General features: G+C 48.8%; 1 protein-coding gene across 1 annotated transcript in view; it reads right to left on the minus strand.

Moving 5' to 3' along the window:
- Positions 1–735: 735 nt before the first annotated feature.
- Runx1 (RUNX family transcription factor 1) overlaps positions 736–27028 on the minus strand; it is an 85029-nt gene continuing 58736 nt past the window's right edge. Inside the window, exons 5-6 of the mRNA XM_055615009.1 lie at positions 7720–7881; positions 736–1492 (exon numbers count right to left, since the gene is read on the minus strand). Coding sequence (XP_055470984.1) covers positions 1023–1492; positions 7720–7881 — 632 coding nt within the window. The 3' untranslated portion in view covers positions 736–1022. The remainder of the gene's footprint in view (positions 1493–7719; positions 7882–27028) is intronic.

Consider the following 27028-nt stretch of genomic DNA (forward strand, 5'->3'; position numbering starts at 1 on the left):
CGTGCCTGAAGAGAAAGCGATCCTCCTCAGAGCTATAATCTTGGCGCCTCTCTGAACTCTTCCCAGCAGAGCCTTGCCTTTCTTTTTTAAGGGAAGGAGCTAGGTATGAGACCCTTTGTTGAGCCTGGCAGAAAATCTCATACTTACGACCTTGGAGTGACCCTCAGTGTCTAAAATCCGATTAAAAACATTGCTGCATTAGCTACCAACTTGTTTGAATAACGTAGGAGGGAGTTTAATGTAAACAATATCTCTAGAAAACCACATGATCACATAACCCATCCTTTTTTTTTCCAGCCATCTTCAATGCAAAAACATTTAACTTTGGCTATTATAAAGAAAAATGTAGTACTTGATATTTTTTCTTAATATAAGTACATTTAAATAATTAAAAAAGTATCAACACATATGTAAATGTTCAAACATCGAGATACATAAATATCTAGGGATTTCTTTGTGGAAATACAGTAGTTAAAAAAAATGACCCAAACTGTAGCTGTCTCTTTAACAAAACACACACACACACACACACACACAAAACAAACAAAACCCCCAGCTACATGGAAGTCTAAAAGTTAAATAAATCTTATAGAGTAGGGAACCGTGTCTTTCAGTTGGTCAAAGGAAGAAAGAAGCAAGCTCAAATCTATACATATTTAAAAATAACGACCACCCAGCTGCAAACACGATTTTTTTTTTTTTTTTTTTTTTGCAATTGATAAGGTGCGGAAAAGAAACTCCTAAATGAGAAATAGATGCCGAACAGGATGAGCTGCGTCTTCCCCGCCCCTGAGCCAAAAAGAAAGAAAAAAAGAAAAAAAAATTCCACACTCTTTGGAATAAACAACGTGGTTAAAAAGTGAAGTCAAGGGTATAAAATCTTTCTTTTATTCACAGCATTGCTAAATCAGAAGCATTCACAGTTTCCCTCCGGCATCTTCCTGCTGGCCTCCGAGGGCCCTCCTGGCGGGTCTGTGCTTGGACGGCGGCGGGGGGCCGGCTCAGTCCCTCGACGGCGGCGCTCAGTAGGGCCGCCACACGGCCTCCTCCAGGCGCGCGGGCGGCATGTTGGTGGGCGAGTTGCTGTGGCTGCCCTCGGTGTCCGCCACGTCGCTCTGGCTGGGGAGGCTGGGGTTGAGCAGCGCGGCGCCCGTGGACGCGTTGGTGCAGGGTGGCAGGATGCGCGGGGGCGAGCGCTCGCCGCCCACCATGGAGAACTGGTAGGAGCCGGCCGACGCGCCGTAGTACAGGTGGTAGGAGGGCGAGCCGGTCTGGAAGGGCCCGGCCTGCGCCTGCGAGGAGCCGGGGTAGGGCGGCGGCAGGTAGGTGTGGTAGCGGGAGGCCGAGCTCATGGCCGACATGCCGATGCCGATGCCCGACGTGACGGGCGGCGAGTAGGTGAAGGCGCCGGGGTAGTGCATGCGCGGGTCGGAGATGGACGGCAGCGCGGGGAACTGGCGCGGGTCGCCGAAGGCTGTCAGGTCCGGGGCCGCTGTCGGAGGGTGGGAGAGAGGGCGTGAGTCTGCGGTCAGGGAGGCCAAGGCTCCAGGACACACAGGGTTGCCCAGAGTGCCCGTGAGCGTGCGCGGGGACGGCACCCACAGAGAGCGCCCCAGCCTCCTGCCGGGCGGGGGGACCCCTGAGAAGGCCCCCCCGAGGTGGACGCTCAGGTTAGGGCCCTGCTGCTGCCAGCAGGGCGGGCCTACCTGGGGGGCCACCGCTGCTCAGAAGCCGTCTCACCCAGCGTGCTGTCGCACGCAGCCCGGCAGACAGTCTGCAGGGAGGGGTGGCACGGCCTGTCACGACACTGCGTAGCCACGTATCACATGGGTGCCTAACCGCCGCAAACACGGTAGTTTAGTGGCGCGCTTATACCCTACATGGATGTTACCCGCCCCGTTCACAAACTGCAGCCCATCAGCCAAGTCTGGCTGGGGCAAGAAGGCCGTGTCCTAGGAATTAAGAGTAAGTTATACTTTTTCAAATAGCTGTAAAACTGCAAAAACAGAAACACGCAAAATTTTTGTTTCTATTTCATTTGTTGAGACATAGGCGTACTCTGCAGCATGAGGAGGCCTTGTGCACCTTCATGGGTGCTAAATAGCTCCCATTGCTATCCCAGTGACCCAGGACAGCAGGAACTCTTAAAGTAGAACGGTTTCTCTTAAACCCTTTACTAGTAAAAAAAAAAAAAAAAAAAAAAAAAAAAGCCTATCCTCTGTTTATATGGAAATATTAATAGTGATGTGTATATTGGTAATATAATCAGTCCACGGACTCTGGCGTAACCACACCAAGATAACAGTGCCCAGTGAATGCCATCACAGTAACCCAGGTAATGATGCCCTATGTGTTCCCAGCAGAACATACTACACCTGAGTATTGATAACAATGCCCATAGCGCTGAGGCTGGATAACAGGAAACTGTCGTTTCTGTAGGCTCTGGTCCCTGGGAAGTCGGCTCGTTACCTAGTATTTGGCAGAACGCGTGCTGTGGCAGTGACAGTGGGAATGTGGGTGGTTGGGTGTCACTCTGGATCTACCCTCTGACTTGTTTCCTGAGGGAACAGTGGCATTTGATTTCAGGTCTTTACCTAAGACTTGCTTCTCTGTTTTCTTTTTAAAGGTAACCTTAGTTTTGATTGTGTTTACGCATGCGCGGGTGCGTGCCCACAGGGGCTAGAGGAGGGTGACCGGCCCCCACCTCCCTGGAGCAGTGTATGCTCCTAACCACCGAGCCGTCTCTCCTGCTGCCGCTTTGCTGGTTTTTAACACAAATGGATATAAAAACTTGTTTTGTCTCCAGTGGCCAACTTTCCTTATGAGATTCATTTTGGAAGCAGTTTTACAAACTGCCCTTGGCTTTCCTTCTGCGGCTCACCGTGTCTGTCTGCACCTCACCCACACTTGTGTGCAGGCTGCCTCTGAGGCAGACCAGGGAGCGGGGGGGGGGGGGGCAGCATGTGCTCCTTAGGGGGTGGTTGGAGACTAACTTACCACTGTGGACTATCGGGCAGCATCTCTCTGTCCTTTACCCAGTACGTGCCAGCAGTGCCCTTCCCCCACGGAGACATCCCAGAATATCTCCAGACATTGCCAAATAGACAGAGTGGGTGTAAGGGGGGCAGTCCCCCCCCTGCCGAGAGCCACCACTGACTTAGGACTTGTCCCTCAGAATGAGAGCAGGCTTCGAGTCACACCAGCAAAGACACCAAAGACACCAGCAACGCAGAGCAGGGCAAGAACTAAACGTTCAAAGTGCTAAACTCTCAAGCTGACTCCAGAGCAACTCCTTGCTCTGCTGGCATGTGGTCGGGGGTCCCTTTCGAGTTGAGCCTGCTGGAGAGAAACTTGAGGGTAGCTAAAAGCTTCCTTTGAAAGGAAAGCTACCGGGTGGATTAATCTGGTTTTGGAAGGCATGGGCCATGATCAACTTCCTTCTGAGCCCATTATTCCAGCCCGGAGAGCCAGTGTTTGTGTTCTTGTTTCTCTTGCCCCCCCCCCCCCCCCAACGATCTTTTATTGCTCTAACACAATTTTACAAAAGGAACTCTTGTGTACATTTGGGGTGAATGTGGAGGAAACAGAGTCCTCATCAGAGAGGTAATTAGAGTTTATAGGAACAGCCGAAGTCTGTAGCAAATCCCTCTCCTAATGAGGAAACCAGGAGTCTGACTTTCAAACAAACACTCCTGTTAATCTTTTCAAAGCGAGTCAGACATGTGGGCAGGGGAAGGCCGTAAACTGACAGTGGTCTGGGGCTGCCCTGGCCCAGCTGCCCCTAGCTTCTTCTCCAGCCAGGCCGCACCTCATTCCACAGGGTTCATCCCTGCCCCCTCGCCGGGGCCACGTGTGAGCAAGCCCTGTGTCACTTGTTTTGCTCTCACAGAGAGCCGTGACATGTTTGAGAGTTAACAGGGAGCTTTACTCCATTTTTTTTTTTTCCAGTTAAACTTATACAGTCCGGGGAGACTCGGAGGTAGGAGGGAGAGCATTAGGCAAATACGATCAATTTGTTGTCATCTGATGCAAAGCTCTGGACACAAACAAATGGTTCTGCCCATTATCCCTCTTGCTTCATTTGCCCTGAGACAAAAAGGTGAATCCACTGGAAAAAATGAATGAAAGGTCACCCGTTTCACAGCCATGTCTGAACATGCTCTGCCAGTCCATTCCAATTACTACATGGTGATGTGGTGATGGCACCGGGTTACTGGAACCCTGCGTGAGTCTGTGATTTGTCATGGAATAAGGTTACAGGCTCACTGCTGGGGCAGAGCATGCTGGGGAGCTGAGATAGTGTGGCATCCCTCTCCAGGAGGTCAAGTTCTCTGCCCCTCCCCTCCCTCTCTTCCTCCCCCTCCTCCCTCCATCCCTCCCTGTCTCGTTTTCGCGTACATTGTAATAAAAAGACTTAAGCCCTCTAGATATGTTCAAATTCAAGTGCCCTATTTAGGTGCTTGTTTTTATTTACAAGTATTATTTTATTTTCAGTGGCGTGTTTGTGTTTGTCGGGGGTGGGTGGGTATGTGTGGAGTGTGGTGGGCTTGTGGATGCCGGATGAAGGAGGCAGATGCCCTGATGCTACGGGCAGCTGTGAGGCATCTAAGCTAGAGTGGGGCATGGGAAGCGAACTCAGGTACCCTGCGAGAGCAGCAGAGGCTCTGAACTACTGAGCCGTCTCTTGTTTTCATTTTTAAATCTGGTCTGGTCTCTCTTATTACAAATCACCAGCACACAGAATTTACCCACCATGAAGCTGTGGCTCCTCTATCCTTTTGGCTGGCCTAGTGTCCTCCCCCTAAATCAGCACTGAAGGCAACTGCTCCCCTCCCCCCATTCATGGGGAGATTGTGAAAGTAGGAAGTCTGAGGATTAGAAGGTTCAGGTGTTTTCACTGGAAGTGCTTCTTCTTGGATGGTGCTAAATATCTGCCGTGACAGAGCTAGTCTTGGCTGTAGAGTCTGACACGGATGAAAGCAGGCCCAGAACAGGGCCCTCCCACTGCCCCCAAAGGATTAAACAACCTGAGCAGATAATGGCTGCCTTAAAAGGACCCGTGCGTGACTCAGATTAATGGTTGCTGTCTGTCGCCCAGGTTGGCAGCTAAACATTAATTAACAAAAAGAAAAAGAAGGGGGGAAAAGAAGAAGAAAGTTAAGCCGTCATATGACAGTTCCTCTCAGACAAGGTGTGGAGTCTGTCTGCAAGGGACAGAGACAGAGTGCAGGTCTTCGGAACAGAGGAAGGGGGTGGGGCTGGGGGAAGTGGAAGGACCAGCACAGGGTACATCAGCCACAGAGGGGTCAAGTTCGAAAAGCTGTGGGCAGGCAGCCACGTCCTTTCATGGAGCCCAGCCCTGTCATGCCCCAGGTTCATGACAGGCCTTTGAGGCCTGTGCTCGGGGCTTGATTTCTCAAGTTTTGCCAAGTTGAAGCTCACTCTCCTATTCGATGCCACTCATGAAAGCTTGCTAATCATCCTCTGGTCTTCCTGCTGGGTGGCAGAGGGTCACTTTGGCACTGATGTCATTTTGCTGTCTCACATTCCTGTGCCATAAGCACCTTTCCTTCTAGTGTATGTTGTTGAAATCCATTAGGAACATCGCTACGATCTGGGCATGTTACTTATTCTGGGTGACAGTGGCTGCTGGTATATTGCCCATGTCATATCGAATGTCCCCACATCCCACATGTAAGTGGCTGTACTTGATTAATAAAAAACAAATTAAAAAAATGTAAAGGACCTGAAGTTTTGAGGGAGATGCTACAGGGGCGTTGAGGAGGAGGGATGGGGGAGTGATGTGATCAGTCGTATCATATCCATATCTGCAGTCCCCAAAGAGCAAACGAAAAGTTTCAAAAGCCACTCTTCCACATGACCACTGGCCAGCTGGAGGAGCTGGCCCTAGGTGCCTGTTTTGGATGGTGACCAAGCTGAAAGTATTATGTAACAAATTTCAAGGGACAGACCCACACTGGGGACATCTCCAAGGAAAACAGTGAGTGCTTCAGATGTGGGCTGTGGCCAGTGGACAGAGCAGTGTCACTGGAAGGAATCTGTGAGAGCTGACAGGCGCTACTGGAGTCAGACTCTGTCCCTGAGGAGGCAGGCTTTTACAAATGGCCAGCTGAATGAATGCCACAGTTCCTATGTTACCCTCTCGGTTCTGCGGACTCTCAGCTGCCATGGCAGTGTTGGCACTGATGGCCTAAAGTCAGGTGGAAACTGAGTGAGTAAGCTGGCTTTTGGATTTCAATCAGCTCCAAGGGCCAGTTGAAGTCAGAGCCTCTCACTGCCCCAGCTGAGACACGTGGCAACGTCTGGCAACATTTTCTATTTTTATGTTTGTGGGTGTGGGTGGGGGAGTTGTGAGTGTTCATTTATGAGTGCCCTTGTGTTCGGGCACTGTGCATGTGCGCGCTTATGTGTGCAGAGGTCAGGGGTCAACCTTGGGTTCGCCTCAGCAGTGGTCCAACCTGTTTTTGTCTCCTTGGCCTGGAGCTCTTTGATTAAACTTGTCTGGATACTCAGGTGACTCCAGGTCCCCAGAGCTGGGCCCAGAGGCCTGTGCCACCTCATGCTGCCTTTATCCCCGGGTTCTGGGCATCATGGTGATTCTCATGTTTTCATGGTAGGGGTTTTACCGACCAAGCCAGCCCCTAGCGCTGGAGACTTATAATGGACAGACAGAGCACTAGCACTGGCATCTAGATAGAGGTCAAAGGCGCACAGGTCAGCCCCCCAGCAACAAAGCGTGATGCAGCCCAAATATCGGCCTGGTTGCTGGGGGAAGGCAGGCTACTCTAGGCAGGTGACCTGGGATTCTGAGGTCTCGTAGGATCCGCTGGTGGACTCTCCTCTGCCCTTCTGCCCGCCCCCCTCATCTGTTCTAGTCTGCCTCAAGAGCCCCGAAGCAGAACCTCCCCCTCCCCCAGCACACATGGCGGGCCCCCAAAGGGTGAAGCTGCCTGATGTGCGAACCTCCCCCTCCCCCAGCACACATGTGATGGCACTCGAGGCCCCCAAAGGGCGAAGCTGTCTGATGTGCTTCACAGTTTGGTACAGCTCCAATTTCAAAGCCCCAAACAGAAAGTTTCTTCTTCTGCCTTCAACAAAGGATTTTTTTCCTGTAGCTCTGATTTCCCTGCCCAGGAGCGAAGGTGAGGACCCAGCCCAAAGGGCTCCTGGGTTAAATGACTAATATTTAATGAGCTCGTATTAACAACAATTACGCTAACCATGACACCCGAGCTTCCTACCTTGTTTCTAACCTCAGTCTGGACAGCCCTGAGTTGGGAATGTTTATCTTGGGGCATGTTTGTTTCCTACTCCAGTATGTACCCTGTGTGTTGCAGGAACGAACCGGCGAAAATTCACCACCACTGGAATGAGCAGCCATGGTCTAGAATTCAGATGGGATGTTGATTTCTTGGCCAAAGGTACGAAATCCTTAGGCCACTTTGACTGTTCAGAACAGTAGCCCTCAGCCACCAACCTCTCCCAGCAGGCACGAGCAAACTCCAAACACCCAAGTGAGGGACTAGCTAAAGCACGCTGGCCTCCTGTCAAGAAAGATCAGTGCCTGGGCATGGGACCAGTGCACACGCAGGGCACCTGGTCCATTAGTCACATCCTGCCAGCTCCTTTCCTGAGTTTCCCTCGTCTTCCCGACCTTCCCCTCCAGCCCCGATGCAGATAGGTTTCCAAGCGGCTTACTTGAAAGTCGACTGGAAAGTTCTGCAGAGAGGCTTGTCATGCCGCTGGCACGTCCGGGTGAAATGGGTGTTGCGGGGTGCACGGAAGAGGGGGTGATAGATCCCAGGTACTGGTAAGACTGCTCATAGGACCACGGTGGGGACGGCTGGATCTGCCTCGCATCTGCAGAGAGACAGGGACGTGAGTGATGGGTGGCGTAGGGCCAGGCTTTAAAACAAAGAAGTCTTAGCGTGACAGTTACTACTAACTATTATTTAAACAGTTAAACATGTAAGTTCACAGCTTGTTCACTTGTATGTAATGAACCCACTAGAAACCAAGTATTTGATGCCTATATTATATGAGAGCTCATCTGAAGAATACTGAAATACATGTTGGATTTGGGGAGATTCTTATTTGATAAAAATAACCTTCCTTCTATATATAAGTATACTGATACTGTGGGAAATGGTTTATACTGGACCCTAGCAGTACTCAGTGACTTCAGGTACCAAACGTGACTCATTCAACTTGGCCAATAATTATAATTATCATCACCAGAAACATTTCATCAGTCCAGATGGTCGGTCACCTGTGTTCAGGAAGCACAAAGGGATTTTGGAGTGTGAGGAAACCTTGATAAAAAAAAATGTACATGGGCTTGTAGACATTTCCAATACTACCCCGACAAATGATCACAGAAACAGTAGCAATAGTGATAGTAAAAGGATACCCCCCCCCATAGACAGACAGAGAGACAGAAAGCAAAGAACACTGAGAGTGAGCTGTGGCGGCCAGGACACAGGCCCCCCAGTGAGGCTGCTCTGTCAAACCAGGCAGCATCGAGACTTGAAGTTGGCAGTCTTTGTTAAAGGGCAGAATTTTCAGAATGTTTTACAGGTTGCCACTGAGAAGGATCTGGGATGGAGCAGAGACCAAAGTCTGCCTTCAAACAGACGGATTTGTTCACCTGATTCCAGGGCTCGTCCAGCCCTGTCACTGCTGACTTCTTGCTGGCTTTGGTTTTAGTTTTGGAGATGGTGTCTAACTACATAGCCCAGGTCAGGCTCCCCATCCCCTCCTGGTGGTCCATTTCCTTATTATATTGAAAATAAAATGCAACAACCACACAAAACCTGAAAATGGAAGTGTCACACGCCTTGTCACTCCTGGAAAAACATTTTAACTTGGTGTCTTTGGAATCTACTGGTAAAGAGACCTCTTGATTTCTTTCCACACGGTGGAGGGTTTGAAAAGGTGCCTCGAGAAAGGGAGCAGATACACAGTAAACTTAGCAGGCAGTGAGAGCCTTGGGCAATTTTCCAGCTAACAGTGTTTTTAGGGGCTGGAGGTGTACAGAAACGACAGACTGTCCTGCAGCCCAAGTCAGTGTAAGTATCTTGCTCCCAGTGTATGTATGGGAACTCCCAATTCCATATACTCAAAACTTTTCTACAAGACATGCTTGTGTTCTTGCTACACACACTTAGCAAATGAACAGATAGTACTCAAACAGAAGAGGTTCTATAATTGTCGCAAAGGCCTCCGGGGTGTCAAGTGCAGTACTGTAATCCAGGCCTTGCTGTGTAGACAGCCTAGCACCCCTAGCCCCATGTCTAAAACCACAGTAAGCATAAAGTGTTATGCCATGATTCATGCTCTGTCATGTTTTACTGTAGTGAAAAAGTCGTGCTAGGCCTTTCAAAACTCATAATTAAACCGTGCAAACGTTGCATAATATTTCACAGCCTTTTAAAAATATGCTTTGGGAAAATGACCTTTATGATTCAAGCTCAAGTCATGTGCTTTTTTTTTAAACACAGGTTGTAGATTTGGCATCATCTTACTTTCCACTGCGGTGCTGAGTGGGGACAACAAACACCGAAGGCCACTAGCCCATCAGCCTTCATTTCCTCTATCACAAGGAACCTGCTCGCGCCCTTTGCCAATGGTGTGCCAGTAGGTGGTGGTGGTGTGCCGAGCCTCTCCTTGCAATTTGGGTTGTTTTCAATCTTTTTTTTTTTTTTTTTTTTTTACTTAATTGTCCATAAAAACTAACAAACCAAAAGAGGCATGGCAATACAGTGCATCCTGAGTTTTGTGTGAGAAGCCTCTGACATGTTTTGATGGGAGTGGACGTGGGGCCATCAACACAGCAAAGCCAGAACTGAAATGGCTGGATTGTTAGTTGCCTGGCAGGAAAATGAGCTTTAGGTCCATTTGTTTGGTGAGAGGGCCATTAGCCTTGGAAACCTCCATCCTTCTCTCTCTGCAGTGAGATGGTCTCTGAAACCACCCAGTGGTGACAGGGCGGGGTCCCCATTCATTAAGTCTAACTCGGTACTGCACTGTTTAACTTATATGTTGCTAGAGTCAGGAAAGGGATGTGAGGCAAGGGGTGGTACTTATAATCATAACTGTGTGGATTCTGGGAAATACTACAGGAGGGATTAAAATAAGAGTTATCTAGAAGAGGCCACAGATGGAGAGAGAAAGAGACCGTTAGACATTCTGCAAAGTGCAGATGAAATATTCTTGAAGGAGTTTCCTCTGGTAAGCCAGTCCAGCAAAGGAACAAAAAGTTGGTTAAGCATATAGTGTGTGCCAGGCACATGCAATGTGGCCAGGAATAGCAATGACTGAGAGCAATATGGCCTCTGCCCCAGCTTATCAGGGAAAAGCTTCCAACTATGTGATGCTTGGAAAGGCTCCTTCCTCATGCACTTGTCACCACACTGAGAGTTCTTTCTTTCTTTCATTCATTCATTCATCCATCCATTCAAACACTTGTATATTCAGAGGCTGGTGAAATTATTCACTTGTTCTTTCATTCACGTTTCCACAAATGATTTTGTTTTACCAGGGCTTGTGTGGTGGGAAATCATTAGTGAGTGGTTTTATAGTCTCTGCCTTCTAAGAGTCAGTGCTACCAGAAGATGTAAAGGTTGTTTAGAGAATGGCTGCTAAATCACATGCCTGATTTGAACTTGCAACAGGCTCTTTCCAAGGTAGAGACAGGAATGGCAGTGACATTTGTGACATGTTTATGCTCTGTGACCGAGAGGAGCAGAGTAGGAAAGCACTGGACATACCTTGAATGGATGTGGAGCTGAATTTTGCCTCTACCATAAACTAGCTTCAGGGGAGGCTCACATTCTTTTGACTACCCAGAGTAATATCCAGGAGCCAGCAAGCTACGGAAAAAAGGCGTGTCACAATGCGTGGCTATCGTAAATGCTCGATTAATCTGAGTGATTTCCATGATGGCAATGCTAAAGGAAATGAAATCCTGCCAAAAGACTTATCTGATGCTTTCTGGTAGGGAAACACACACTCACACGGGGGTGGGACTCAGCACCACTGCTGTGCTTGGGGCTGAGTGTCTTGAGAAGAGCTAGACTCTGGAGACTAGGTGGTGAAGGAGTGAGGAAGCTGGAATTTTGCGACATGGAGAAAGCCGGAACTCAATATTTTAATCAATTCATGCTTCTGTTATTAAAAGTACTGGATAGAAGACTTCAAGCCGAGCCTTCTATATACTGGCTGTTTTGTTTTCTGTTTTCAGGACAAATGGTTTTGATGAGATTACATGACGAAGGCCGTTACAAATAATGGGTGAGAGGGTCTCCCTTCACATTCCTGACCCGACTTCCTTCTATTTGAAATGGACGTCAAAGACAAGGGAGAAGGTAGGGAGATAGTAGAAAAGATCACGGTGTGTTTCACTCAAGAAAAGAATGCTTTTAAGGCAACAGCATCAAAATAGCTTTAGCACCTAAAGATATGATCCTATCAAAAGATCCATCTCAGTGTGGCTTGCTTCTTCCATGTTAGCACCAAAATGCAAAGAGCCAAGGAGTTACTCTTCTGTTCCCTAAAACAAGGAAAAAGCTGAACAGAAAATCTATGACCTTCCTGGATCTCCTGTGAATTCTAGCAGTAAAGCAGGTCTCTACTGACAAGGCTTGGGAAGCAGGTAAGCATGGAAGGCGACCACACTAAGGTTGCTCATGGGAGCGCATCATGGGGATTTCATAAGTTCCTGGAAGCTGAATATAGGCCTCTATGAGAATACAAATCTAAGCCACAGTCCTGTCAAGGAGGGGCATATTTGTGACTCAGGAACACCATTGGGATCTCAGGGAATCCCATCTAACAGTACACTGTCAATCAAAGAGCTGTAAGGAGCAGACCAAACAGAGTTCATGAGAAGCTCTAAGACAAAGAGGGAGACAGTAAAAAAGACACTAGAGGAACTGGATGCCTTTGGCAACTATAGTTTTGTAACCATTAAACCTAACCCAGTGGGCACAGAAAACTCACCAAAGGTCTGTCTGCTTCAGTTCATGTTCTGGATGCACCATGTTCAACTTTGAATAACTTACAAGAAAGGAAAGAAATGCATGGCCTAAAAAAACAAAGCAAGTTTTGAAAACAGACTCAGATGTGGCACAAGTTTTAGAATTACCACAGAGGGAATTTAAAATGGAAATTTTAAGACAGCCTCAAAAGAAAATTTGAAAACGAAAAACACTGTAACAGAAACAGAAAACGTCTTTTATAAGCTCATTAGTAGACAAGGCATGGCTAAGGGAAGTTGGGAACTTGCAAATGTGTCAATACAAACTTGTCAAACTAAAAAGTAAAGAGAAAAAAAGAAATAAAGTATCAGGGAACCATGGGCTGTGTGAAAAGGTGTAGCACATGTGTAACTGGAATACCAGATGGAGGAGAAAAAGAGTTCATGGGGGAAGACACATGTAACACATACATGACTGACTGCTTTAAGGAGCTCCAGATGTGGAGCTCTTAGCAGAAAATCTAGCTGAAGAAAACACTCTTTAAAGTGGCAGATGGAGGGAACAACAGTATACAGAGAGAAAGAGGGATTAAAATCATGTCAGAGTTCCTTTCACAAACCATGCAAGCACAAAGGAAATAAAGTGAAATCAGATGCTGGGAGAAAATTCACCAACCTAGAGTTTTATACCCAGCAAAATTATTCTTCAAATGCGAAGGAAAAGCAATACATTTTCTGATGAAATTGAAGTCAACGATCACCAACAGACATGTTTAAAAGGCCTAAGACAGCAAGAAAATGACACAGACCATAAACTTAGATCTGCAGAGATAAGGAGGTCATAAGAAAAGAAGTGAATCTAAATGAAATAAAGCCTTGCTTGCTTTATTCATGATGAATCTGAAAGACGTTAGAAGCCACAATTTATTGGACAGTTACAGCGTAAAGATCAAGGAAATGGTTGGCAGTAATGGCAGATAGGAAAGAAGTGACACAGGGTCAGTAAGGTGGCATGTGCCACCAAGTCCAGCAAAGCGAGTGTGATCCTCAGGACCCACATGGTGGGAGGAGAGAACCAGTAAATTCTGTAAATTGTCTTCTGACCTCCATAACACGCTACAACATGCACACACATATGAATTTTATATATATATATATATATATATATATATATATATATATATACATATAATGATTAATGGATAACATTACTTGATTGTGGGCATAATTTTTTAAACTCTAAGGCAATTATTAAAGCAATTTAAAAATGTTTTACTTACTTATTTACTTTATGTGTATGGGTGTTTTACCTGCATGCATATCTGTGCAGTGCTTGCAGTGCCTATGGAGGCTAGAAGAGGGTGTTAGATTTCTGTGGGATTGGAGTTAATAGACAGCCTTTAGCCACCTGTGTGCTAGGAATCAAACCCATGTCCACTGGAAGAGCAACCAGTGCTTTTAACCTCTGACCCATCTCTCTATCTCTCACAAAGCAGTTTTTTAAATGTATACTTGATATGCAGATAAGCAAGCTAAAGTGAAATTATATAAAGTCGTTAGTTACAGGAAGAGGAGGCAGAAAAGCAGGGGTGGGTCGAAGAACGGAGCGCAGCAGACCTAAGAGTTAAACCACAGCAGATGATAATCCAGTTCTATCTATAAACAGTTTAAATGTGAGTTGTCTAAATCCACCACAGAGGTTGTCAGAACAAGCTACAAATAAAACTTAACTACCTGACGCATACAAATGGCTCATTTAAATACAGACTCGTAAGCATAAAGGGGTGGAGAGGAATTGTGCTCACATTAATCAAAAAAAAAAAAAAAAAAAAAGCCCAAGTTGCTGTGGCTGTATTAGTTTTATAAAAAGCTAATTGAAGGTGGAGATTTTCAAGGATAAGAGATGAGTTACATGATGATGATGATGGCAAACTAATAAATAATACGTATTCCTTAATAGGTGCCCACTGAACAACGGGTGTCGAGAGGCCTGAGGCAAAGACTAACTGAAATACAAGGACAGGCAGACAAACCCAACATTAGGGCTAGAGACTTCAGCATCCTCTTCCAGTCACTGATACACCATGCAAGCAGAAATGCAGACTCTGCTGACCTAGACCTAGGGAGCACCCACTGAGACAGACTACATCTGAGGCCTTGAAATACTACTTGATGTTAAAGACATAATCATACAGAGCATTTTCTCAGGCCACAAGAACTTAAACAAAACAAAACAAAACTAAACACAGTAACAGGAAGATTGTTGGGAAATCATCAAAAACAAATTGGAAATTGCCTATGAATGCTATAGGAACCAAATAAAAGATCTCAAAAGATGTCACTTAGTGAAAAGGAAAGCAAACACCAACATTTAGGGGAAAGAGTGGAGGCAGCATTAGAAGGGAAATTTCTGGTGCTGGAAACATTTGAAAGGAAAGATCCAACATCAGTAACTAAAGCTTATGAAGTGGGAGGGAAGAACACTCCAAACCAGGGCGACGAGAAGCAAAAGTACCTAAAGCAGATCCGTGAAGCTGACAGCAGACAACCAGAAGAACAAATGCCATTGCTTGGAAAATCCAAAGCATCCCGATCCATCCTTGTGTTCCCTCTGGCTAAGGAAAGGACAGGCAGGGACATCCAGCCTTATTCACATGAGCCTTTGGTGGCCCTGGCTCCTGGCCTCACACTCTGGGTTCCCTATGGCACTAGAGGACCTGGGCTCATTTCCCAATACCTGGTCAGGGTGGCGGGGCTCCATGTCTCAGCTGTAGTCAGAACCCTGTTCCTTGACCATATGGTGGGCATCTCTAAAACAACACATCTTCCAGTTACTTTTGACCCATTAAAAATAAACTGGTCCATCCACTCACTGCAGGACTGTCTGCTTTCTAAAGAGCAAAACCTGCTCCACGAATATATAAACCCAAGGGGTCTGTCTTTTCTGGGTTTTCCTTAAATGATTCCCCCTTTCTACAATGAAGAAGGCACAGTCATTCCCAGGGTGCCCTCCCAGTGCACCTTGGTCATGGGTAGCTGGTGTAATGCCCTCTTGGACGCCTCAGAGCACACAACAGGATGTGAGTCAGGACTCAGAGATGTGAGTCAGTTTCCAGGGTGATGTGTCAGGGCGAGCCCCAGGGGAGGTTGCATGGTCTCATCGGGGATCCCTGTGAAGAAAGACCCAGGCTACCTTGTATAGAAAGGAGGTGGTGGCCCCAGATGCGTGGAGGATACCCCCTTTGCCCCAAATTATGCGATGCCAGCTTTCCTGGCTGTTTCCCTGCAGCATAGGGAGTCGTGTTTGCTCTGGCTTCCACAGTGGACAGTAAATCCACCCCAGCACCAGGAGTTAGAAAGAACAGCAGTCACCCCAGAATCTCCCCAGGTAGCCAAGGCTGGATTTAGCGTCACCTAAGCACATCAGTGAAAACCCATGATGACATGAGTCAGTTCCCGCCCGCTCTGGATCCTGGAAGAAAAGAGGGGTTGTGAAAGAGTCCCGGGATTTGCCAACCACCCATCTCCCACTGGCTGCAGACATTTTGGTTAGTCATGTGCTGCTCAGCGGCATTCACTGTTCCAGCAGTTACTTTGGAGGAAGGGCATCCAGTCTGAGCCAGATCAGAGATCTGCCCAGGTCTGGTGTTTCAAAGGCCTTCAGTGTCTGTTTCCCCTGATATCCTTCCTCCCAGGAGGTGACAGGAGCCTTGGGAAAGGAAGCTGGAGTTGTGTGGCTTCATCTCCACTCCTGTTTCCGGTACCCACATTCCTCACTCGGTCCAGGGAGGCTTCCCGAATTCGTGGTCTGAAAGGCTTGTTCCTACCGTCAAGGCCATTAACCCTGGTGGCTCACCCCAGAATCCTTTTCCTGTAAAAACCTCTGTTTCCTCATCTTAAAAAAAGGGGATGGGGGGTTAACCAGACTCACCTGCCTCACAGGTGTGAGAGTTAATTAATGTTTGTGGTACAGCTTTGAGATCCACAGATGAAAGGCTCTCTATAAATGCAAAGTGCTATCCCTCATTAGAGCTGCCAGACAGTTCCCAGGGGAAATAGTTCAGCCCTCACTATGAGGCTGCTCCCCTCAGCCAGATCAGTCTGAGACACGTCTGGAAAGGGCTCTGTATTTAGGCAGAGTCCTCCCTGTGTGAGGGTTCAGGGATAAGTCACCGGCTTCTAGAAAAGACAGTGTTTTCATAACATGTCTCATTCTGTGCTGGCACCACCTCTCCTCTGTGGACAGAGTGGCCTTTGGTGTGCAGACAGGAGAGGGATTCTGTTTCTGGGGGCACCAAAGGCCCTGTTTGGTCTCTGCGGTGTCCTTTCTTGCAGATAACTTATTTCACTGAACTTTGTTAAAGTGCCCCCTTCCCCAATTCCTCATCTTAAGGACTGTCTGTACCCTCATTCTCTGCACCTTTGAACTCCACTTAGGTGTCCTTGGCCTGGAGAAGCCTATAGTCAGGCTGGATAAAGTCTTATGAGCACCTAATTAATTCTGCTTTCCTTCATTTTATTTTCTCCTCCACTCAGTCTTGAAAGACTGAGGGTAAAGATGTCTTTCTGCCCCCTGTCCCAGGTAGTCCTTCTCCAGCATCTTAGTCTTTTTTAATACTATCTTGAGTAGTGTGAGGGAGAAATTCAGTGTCAGGGATTGGAAGCCCTATGTAGCTTTGCAGCTCCAGGCTCCGCCCTCAGTATGGAGTGAGCGGACAGAAGTCTCCGGCACCTCGGGAAACTAAGCAGGACACCATAGCCCTGGGCATCTCACAGTAGAATGTTCTGGAGATGGTTCACAGACAGTAGCACACTCTGCACCTCACTTGTGTGGCTCAGCTCGGGATGTTGGAGATGGTCTGGGCTGGCTGCGGGAGGCTCCATGCTCTGTTCTGTCCGGCCTCTGCTCTGTGTTGCTGCTGGGCCCCCAACAGCCCAGAGACAACCCATCTGTCTTCTACTGAAAACTAGATGCAGTGAGAGCTGTCCTGTGGCCGGTCACAATAAGGGAATGATGGAGACTTCAGGAGGGTCCTTAGAGTGCCTTCGGGTGACTGCAGGCAGCAAGAAAGGCCTGGCCATTCTCTTTGGAACTGCGGAGGGTGGTAGTGACGGACCCACTGCCTGCACGCTGCCAGGACTAGAGGCTCTGGAGCTCCGGGGGCCAGCCTAGCATCAAGTCCAGCTGCTCCACACTCTGTCATGCCATCTGGCAGCTATGTTTCCTCTGGGGATCCCGAGTCCCTGTGTAGTACACAGATCTCTGTGCTGAGGGCTGTCACTGAGCCAATACTCAGGTGGGAGCGCAGAGGAAACCTGTACCCCACAACCTGACCTTTAGGGCTCTCTCTGTGTGCGCTTCTCTCTAACCTTTTGCTCTAGCGCTGTATTAGTTTTGTTAAATGTGGGAACTGCTTGGAAACTTCAAGGGCCAGAACTTAGGCTCTGCCACTCTGGGTTCCTAGAACCAGGGTACTAATCCATTCTTATTGGATCTTAAGTAGAGTTTATGGCTTTATACTGCAGAGTCTGTCAATGAATTCTTGTTTGTGGGGTCAGAAAATAACATTCAAGGCAATATCCTTTAAAATACTCCCCAAACCAAAGCAGAGGGTTCTCAGTTGCACCAAGGCTTGTGTAGGCCCCAAGCATTTCTAGGATTTGGGTGCCTCACCTCTGTGCCATCCCCTATCTCTGAACCAACAGTGGTTGGGCAACAAGAGAGCAAGGGCATGACTTTCGAGTCTGGGAGATTGTCATGGATACACCAGTTGGCCTGTTACTGTTGAGGCAAGTGGCTTACTCCCTGGGGACACTCCCCTCATGTTTGATGAGGACTCATTGCATCAGCCTGTGAGGTGACTGGAAGGGCAAAAAGGGACCTTAGCCTGCTCCTTGTCAGTTTGGTTACTGGGACATAGAGGCAAGGCAGTCTCCCTTGTTGGCCTTTCAGGGAATGGTAGCGGTATCCAGAGTGGGGACTGCTTGGCCATTACCCAGCAGCTTTCTCAGCCACATTACCGGTGTTCCACATAGCAACACCCACCTCCCCGGGGTACCGGCAGTGAGACTTGCCTCAGCCAGCCAGAGTTCCAGGGTGCAAACTGTGGTTTCCACAACCATGTGTGTGTGGCTCCGGTGGCCAGGTGCCAGCGCTGAAACACAGGGCAAGAGCCTTCTCCCAATGAGCACCACAGCTCCAGAGGAAGAACCATGCTGCTGAGCGCAGGTTCATGGCAGGGTGGCACAGCCACTGCCAGGACACAGGGCCTGAGAGCTGGAGTGCACGTCAGGGATTCATTGTTCTTTGTCTTTGAGGTGTGAGTCATGTGAAAGGGTTGTTCTCTCTTTAAGAGCTTTCATTCCACATTCCCAACTCACAGATGAACCATTCTGCGACAGGGGAATAGAAAGTTTTCTCAGAGATGGAGTGCCTAGCCCCCTGTGGTAAACTCTTGCACGAGAAATCCAGTATCTGCCCCCATGTTCTCCTCATGCTTCGAGTGCACAGGGTGAGGTGGGAGTTCTGGTCTGGTCTTACACCACTGTTCTCTCCAGCCTGAACCCTGGCCACTTTTGCTTTTTCTTTTCCTACATACTAGACTTGGGCTCTTAGAATCATTTTCCTGAGGCAAAGCCAGGAGACCAGCACAGTGGAGAGTTTGGGTTGGGGATGGGGTGTTCCTTTCCCTTTTTTACTCACTCTTCTAGCTAGGCTATGCACAGGTCCTTCCCTGTGTTAGAAGAATCTGATAAATAACTCCAGGGTCTGCCTGATGAGAAGGGTCCACCTTTCATGATTCCAGCTGTTCTTGTCCAACACATCTGTCCTTTCACAAGACCTGTCCTGTCTGACTGTGTGGTACAATGGTCATTGAACACTACGCTTCCATCACAAGACCTGTCCTGTCTGACTGCACAGTGCAATGGGCATCAAACACTTCCCTTCCATTTGATCTTCCATGGCCTCTCCACTGTGCAAGAGATAATGGTAAATCTGAGACGTGTATTCTCCTCACATGCCGTGCCATCCATCCTGCTGGTAGCCTCAGGAGTCAGTGGGCTCTGTGGCTAGGATCCCAGAGCTGACCTTCACTCTTGAAGGTGGCCCATCCAATGGATCCACCCAGCCCAGCCCATTTTCCACAGAAATGTCTCTCAGAGGAGTGCTGCTTATCACATACAGTAAACAAGGCTCCTTCCCCACCGCCAGTAAATGTTCCCAGGAACAGCTCTGTGTCTCAGAGATTGCTGAATTACTCAGCTCCAGGACAGGGTTGGGAAGAGGGGCCGAGCCCCTGCCCTGCCTCTGGGATTGCACCCTTCTACTCAAGCTTTGGGTTGTTTACTGTCTTCACTTCACTCTCAGCCACCAAAGCACCGGGCAATTCTTGCTTCTCAGTTTCCCAGCTGGAACCCCTCTCTCATTTTCACGGGAGAGCCACACGAGGGAGGGGCTTGCTCACTTAGGTTTGCAGCCCTTCTGCACACCTCAAGTCATTGACCTTGATGTGAACTAACTGGGATTGCAATAGATTAATAACGCAAGTTGGTGAAATGGAGTCTGCTACACAGAGGAGACCTTTGAAGATAAGAGCCATGTGCACTTCCATAAACTAATCCCTGGAGCTCTGAGCAAAGGACATAAACTAATGAAGGCCGACTCATCTGGGGGCAATCTCCACTCGCAGAGGAATTCCCCCCTGTGCTCTGATTTGGGAAGGCAAACGAAAATCTGCCAGAATTCTTTTAAACTCTAACACAGATCTCAATTAAAAAAAAAAAAAAAGACACATATCCATACAGAGTGAAAACTCTTGGTAATAAGCAGACCTCTGATGATCTAAAGATTCACAGTTTCATTTATTGACTTAGTGAAAGTAAATGGCATTTCAAATACAACCTTCATACTTGAATGGATGAGGTCACCCTGAGAAAGATGATACTGAACTGAGCCCAGCAGTGGGAACCCTTCCTCCAGAGAGCTCCTTTGATTTACAAGGTCAAGGCAGCCTTTCACATAAAAGAGATAGGTTTTTAGTGACTTGGACTCAGATAGAAGAAAAGCGATGCACAGGTTAAGATAGTGAGCAGTACTGAAGTGGCTGCTTACGCAAAGGGAACGAACGGCCAGAGGAGGAGGAGGTGCCAGAGACCCAGAGTCAGCAGATCTATGGACCCCCACTCCAGCTGCACATTGACATCTTAGGTTTATAGACTAAACACTTAGGATTTTCCCAGGCTGGTCTAAAACAGTAGGGAACTCTCCTCTGGGGGATTTCTAGCCATGTCAGGAAACAGGCTTGTCTTGAATAGTTAGGAGAGTGACAGGCATTTAGTGGGGAGAGATCAGGGGTGCTGTTTGGTATCTGATAGCATGCAGGAGGGTCCCAAACAGAATGGTTCAGCTCCCAAAGCCAAGAGTAACTAAAATGACAAGGGATGCCTGATCTAGGGGAGGTCACCCAGATATGGAAGTTTGGCCAACTTCAACGACAAAGCAGCAAAGGGACTTCAAGAGGCAGGTATGGTTGTGAGATTTGTAAGTTAGCACTGTGGCCTGGGGGGAGTACACAGAACTGGGAGGGGTGAGGCGGGGGCAGCTGGGGTTAGGCTGCTCCTAAGGAGAAGTCTGTCTCCACACTGGAGTTTGGAGCAACTGCTTTGGACAGTCTCAGGACTGACACCCAGACGTGGCACTGGCCGAATCAGCCCTGGGGGAGCCCTGAGTGTAAATGAGCAACATGATTGCTCCTGAGTTGACCACTGGCTTTGCCACCTTGGAAGGGACAGGCCAGCACTTGCCTCTCCTGGGCTTCCTGGGCACGAGTCACGTGTAACTAGATAATGATGCAGGTTGCTGTCAACAGTTCTAAGGTCTCATTCCAATGTCTCATGGAATGATGGAGCAGAAAACAGCCACAGAGACTCCCCGTGCCAGCCCCAGGTCAGAGGAAGCTGAAGCCGAGATGAAGGAATGCTCTCTGTTCCCCACAGAAGGCTGGAGGTAGGATAAAGGCAGATCTCCGGGCTAATTGTAGCCCCGATACTTTCATAAGACTGTGGGAAGTCACGCCTCCTCCTATCTAGGAACCATATTCTGCCAACATAAGAAAGCTTACACTTCAAAAACTGTCCAAATAACTGCTGAGGGTGTCGTTGGGATGGGCACTGAGGAGGGTAGCTCTTCCTGTTTACAGATCTGGGGGTCTTCAAAGCATTTAGGGTTCCCTCAGATTTCTCTCTTACATTTGTATCTCCTCTCGTGCCCACACCAGACCTCAAATAAAAGTTAGAGTCTTTTGCCTTCATAATTCACAAACAATCCAAAATCAAGGGCAGGACAGGAAAAGTCCATTCTGGGGTGGTCACAGGGAGGAGCCAGGCTTCCTAAAACAAGAAGACAGCAACTGGGGGAGTCACAGTGTCACCCTGCCTCTTCTAATGGCTTTAAGCTGCCAAGCCCTGCGCCCCGATGACTTGAACCCTTTATGGAAAGCGCCATACTCTCTGTTCACATCACTTAAAGTAATGAGCTAGCTCCACTTGTATTAGTCTGTCTTTCAAGTGGATTAGATTCACAGGCTCGTTCCCCTCCAGTCTCGCAAGCTTTGGCCTGGCTGTCTGGGCCTCCAGAGCAGACTGATGAGCACAGGCCAGACAGCAATGAAACGCAATTACCTAGGCAAACTTTTGAAGGATTTGAGCCCTGGGGCACAGGCTGTTTACCAGAGACTGAAAGCACCTTTTGTACTGAGCAGGGCCAGTTGCCGTGGTCGTTGGGAGCTTTGAATCCTGCCTGCCACTGGACTGCAGGCAGGATTTCTGGGGGCTGATAACATCTCCTGTCCGCACCTCAGCACCTCAGGGTCTTTCTGTTTTTCAACAAGAAGACACAAGCACCAACAAAACCCGATTATAATATCTCCCTTTGTGTTCACAGACTATCTTTCTCATTGGTTTAGTAGTTTTTTTTTTTTTTTTTTTTTTCCTTTCTCATATGTATTGTGTGTACAAACTTTGGGGGAAAAAAAGCCAGAAGCCATCCTACGGCTGATTGGCTCAGTAACTTGGTTCTTTGGAAGTGAACAACCTTTCTGAAAAACAGGAACTCCCTGTCTTCTTTAAAAACAGAAACAAACAAAAAAGTACACACCGTGTACTCATCCAAAGCACTTCCCCTTGAGTTGAACAAAAAAAGCTTCCAAAAGTACCCAGAGAAGGTGCACCCCCAAGGGGACCAGAGGCAGAGGGCTTCCTCTGCAGGGGCCACAGCTGGTGTCATTTCACAAGGATGGTGGGTAGAAAGACAGGTGAGAGTGGGCTTCAGAGGAAGGGCAGTGCCAAGGAGGCATGTCTGGCTCCTCTGCTTGGCAGGAGACAGAAGTCACCAGAAGCTGGGGATGGGGCTCTGGGTTCTGAAGCCGTCTGACCTGGCAATGTTTAATTGTTTTTAAAGAAAAGATTTCTTGTGGTCAGACTAGCCTTGAACTTGTTACACAGCTGAGAGCGACCTTAAACTTGCGACTTTCCTGCTGCCACCTCCTCAATGCTGGCATTAGAGGTATGTACCGCCATGCCGAGTCCACGAAGTGCCTGGCATTACAGATGTGTTCCACCATGCCGAAAGTGTCAGGCTCGTACGTGCTAGCCCTGGAAAAAGGCTTTATTAGGCTGGACAGGCGAGAGGGATGGAGAGTTCAATACAGTGCTTCAAAGGATGGGTTTGAAGAAGAACACAGGAATGTGGTCTGGAAAGGAAGCAACAGACCTCTGCATCTGAAGGGCAGGAAGCAGAAACCAGGCCTGTGTGAAAGAGGCAGTGGTATGGTAGGGGCTTGGATCCCTAGGAAGTTGTGAGTAAATAACACCTCTTATTTTCAGGGTTTAGGTCTGTAATTAAGCATGCAAAGCAGGTTCAAATATGTGGAAGGCTACCTTGGGAGAGGCTGAGATGTCTGCACAGGAAGGAAGACAGGGTAGAGTGAGAGGAATATTTGGTGTGAGAGGCAGGGCTGGGCCAGAATGTCAAGAAGCAAAGGGACTTGCCATTTTCCTCCTTACATGATTCTCTGCCTAGAACTTTGAAATGGGGGTCAGACCCACAAATGTTCCCACTCTGACTGCCTTCCTAACATCAGAAAAATGTTTCTACAGGGACTGCAGCTAGCTCCTGGACCTCAAGACCTGGACTCTCTGGGGACCCAGAAAAGTGGGAGAGAGGGCTCACGGCTAACTGGATCCCTGCTATCCCTTCAGTGGTCTTAGAGCCCGGATGTGTGTGGGAGGAGGTGCTGGAGCCCACACAGCCCGTCGGCCTGCTGGCAGGTTGCCACTGTTGACTGCCCTGCAGAACAGGAGAGCATCTTACCCGGGACGATGAGGGAGCAGGTCTTTGGCCCCACAACCCCTCCAGTGTCAACAAAGAACAGACATGGGGAGAAGTCACACTGAGAGGGACTGTCAGGCTTATCTAGGAACTGGGAGAGAAGATTCCGTTTGGTCCGGGGGACACAAGGATGTCCTGAAAGGTGGGACTCCTAAGGCCTGCTGAAGAATAGGGGGATATGCACAAGGGGTGTGGAGGGGAACATGACTGGCCGCAGGCATTCACTGGCCAGAGAGGAAGGCAGGTAAGAAGCTAATGCCTAGTGCCTCTGCCTCTCTCCTGCTCCTCTTCTGGCGTATGGGGTGTTCCAGAGGTTGGATGGGCTAAGGAGCAATGGATAGCCCCTCATGGCCCGGAAGACCACGAGGAGGCCTTGCTGAGAAGGGGACTTAAAACAGGCAGTGAAAACAATCTCTGGATGCCAAGACTTTGGCCTTCAGTTGGCAAGAGGCATTAATGGCTCTTCGGCCATGGCCTTCTGAAAGCTGCATGATGGGACTAAGTGGACTCTGCTGATGGGATAGGGCTGAGCTGGACTCCTTGGACTCCCTGAAGCCCAGGGTGAAATGGGAAGCTACGTGTCTTATGTTGTCACTCAGAGTCACACAGATGGAATCTACACTGAGGTCAGAAGGATCATTACTCCTGCACACTGTGGCCATTCTGCTGCCCCTGAAAAGTTGTCCCTCTGGGAATGTCTGCTGATATCCTCGTAGAGACAAGGTGGCTCAGCTTCAAGTCCCCTAAGTCCTTAGTCACCCATGAACTAAGTGTTTGCACTCCTTGTACTACCTCTAAGGAGCAAGTTCCTGATGGGCTTGGTGTGTGAATGAGTTCTGTGTAGGTCTGAGGACGGCCACAGGCACCTAAGCCTGGGCAAGTCACCCAGAGACTACTGAGCTTTCCGAGTCCCCAAGCCATGGTGGCCACAGTGGGGAGAACCACCAAGGGTGCCTATATGGCCTCCATATAGTGAGTTCCTGCATCACGGAATGCCTGGGATAGTTTGCACAACCCTTGCTTTGAGCCTGCCCTATTTATAGACAGTGAGTTGGTAACTAGCTCTACACCTTCAGAGCCACCAGCTTTGAGGGGTGCCAACCTGGCCCTGGGAGAGCCCCCTGGCTGTACCTGTTGCTGTCAGAGCCTTGGGTGGGTGGGGGGGCCTGGCTTTGTAGCGTTTGCCCACGGGGCTGCCCATAGCCAGCTCCGCTCTCAGTTGACCTTGTGGGAAAGGCAGGCTGCACTGGAATGTGATGGTCTGGTATGCTATCAGTGAATGAATTTCTGTTCCCTCACTAGGATCAGCAGAGGAAAGGAAGAAACAGAAAGGGCGTGGCCATGAGTAGGGGGATGGGCTCAGGTTCCAGCCCTGGGTGGGTGGGCTAAGGGTTACCCTCCCTGCCTTGTCTTGCCTCTCTACTGGGCTGGAAATGGATTGTCTAACAGACCTCTCTCTACTTATGCAGGAACTTATACAGGAAGTTCTTCAAAACATGGCTACTGCTCGGATTATTATTATTTACTTTCTAAATATTAAGATCACTTTAGAAAATTGGGGGAGGGATAGGACTGGGCAGGGAGGAGGGGCTAGGAAAGGAAAAGAATTCAAGCATCAGCTGACCTCAGTATTCCCCTCGTCTTGCCTTGGCTTCTTCAGTCGCCCCTCCTTCCAACTCCTCTGCCTCCAAGTTCTGAAGGTGAAAAATAAGCAGCCTGGGCTGGAGATGCCTCTAACAAGGCCCTCATTGTCCCAGACAGGTGTGAGATTGGACTTGATCTGTGGCCAACACCTCCAGCGCCAGCGCCAGCGCCAGCCCTGTAAGCTGCAAACATGCACCAGCCCTCCAGTAATGCCGCTGCAGCCAGCCAGAGACTCAACAATTTAAGGCTTAACACGCACAGCATAAATCAGAGGAGGATGGACCAGCCGGCCGGCAGCTTCTTGGGCAGGTGCCTACAGACTGTCTGCACACCAGACCTGGCCTGTTTGGGTTATTTGAGACTTTTTTTTTTTTTTAAATATATAATATAAAGTTGAGAACTTGGGTGGAGCTGTGTGCACAGGCACACTGGGGTTTGCCCTATCTTGTCCTGACAGCCCCTCGTTCGCCTGAACAGTGTTTTGAAGGGACTCCTCAGGACTGTGCCCTGTGCTACTTCCAAATACTAGGAATGTGGTCCAGCCATCCAGACAGGAGAGGAAAGCCAAGCACCGGGATAACAGCATGTGCCACCTGCGGCAAGTCACTTTAACCCTCTGGATTGCCACTGCTCAGCTATTTAAGGAACAGGCTGGCCATGCCATTTTGCCCTCTACCGAGACACTCATCAACCCCGACAAGCTCAGAGTTGTCCTAAGTGTGTCCAAGTCAGGAGAAGCCATCCCTGTGGGAGAGGAATTCAGCTCGGATCTGGAGGGGGTCCTTAGCATTTCCCAGAACACCCTTCATTGCGCTAATCTTATCTGCTTTGGAGACTTGTGTTCCTCAGACAGTGGAGGAGGCAAGCCCAGAGTGCAAGTCCCCTGGGAGTTCGGTCACGACTTGTCAGGAGCACTCGCAGTGGGTGGTGAAGGTGGAGATGACAGGCCTGCGGGGCTAATTAGCCAAGGGAGTCAAGTCCCCATTCTCTTTTAAAACCTGGTTAACCATTAAGTAAATATCATCTGAGAGCCAGGATTTGGGAGTCCTCTGCCGCTCAGTTAAGGAAGGGAGCCAGAAGCCAGCCTGATCACTGCAGGAGCCTGTTCCCTGGCAGCTAGGAGAGAACCGTGGGGCACCTCTGGCTGGACCCAGGTCTCATGGCTCTTCAATGAAGTCTTCTGGGAGTGAACGGCACGAGATTGGCAACATCCTGAACTAGATTGAGGGGACTGTCACACTGCACCCTCCCACCCTAACCCTCCCAGCCTCGGGCCTGCCTGCTGGGAGCTGGCGTTCTCACAACTGTGGTGGTGTCACCCCACACACCTGTCTGCTCTCCTCCTCTTGGCATGACAGCCTGGGCTGCAGCTGAAAGCAGGCTTGCAGGGCAGGGCTTTCAGTGGTGGGTTCAGCACCCAGGGAGATGAAACCTCATTCAAAGATGTTCATCAAAAACAGGGAAGAGCCAGGCCATTCACACAAGGCGACTCTGTCTGATTCATGAAAGCAGTGGAGAGGGGGAGGGGCCATTCCCTGACCACTGCCCACACGAGCCTTGGGTTCAGGAAGTGACCTGTCAGCTTGCTGCAGCTGTTAACAGTGTTGGGAATGCTTGGCAGGACTGAAGAAGATGAGAAAGAGTGTAGCCGTATTCATTTAAAGAAAAAAAAAATTCTATTTTAAAAATAAAACTCAATATTAAGAAAAGAAGAAAAAGGATTGTAAGAAACTAAATCTTACCCTCTTCCCTGAGCCAAAAACACATTTCAGGAAAAGGCTGAGTAAGGTTGAGCAAGTGCTAGGGGATGAGCTGTTCCCATGTGACAGGCTCACATACAAGAGGACGATGGGACCTTCAGGGTGTTGGCGGGGTGGTGGTGGGGCAGGGAAGAGGCCCTAGGCAAAGACGTTTTAGAGTCCTTTCAACCTTGACATGGTTCTCATATGGTCTTGTGGGGTAGTTACAATGGTTTGTCCCATTTGAGTTTATCCAAG

The sequence above is a fragment of the Psammomys obesus genome, unplaced genomic scaffold, assembly GCF_907164565.1.
Source record: "Psammomys obesus unplaced genomic scaffold, mPsaObe1.curated_primary_1811, whole genome shotgun sequence".
Classification (NCBI taxonomy): domain Eukaryota; kingdom Metazoa; phylum Chordata; class Mammalia; order Rodentia; family Muridae; genus Psammomys; species Psammomys obesus.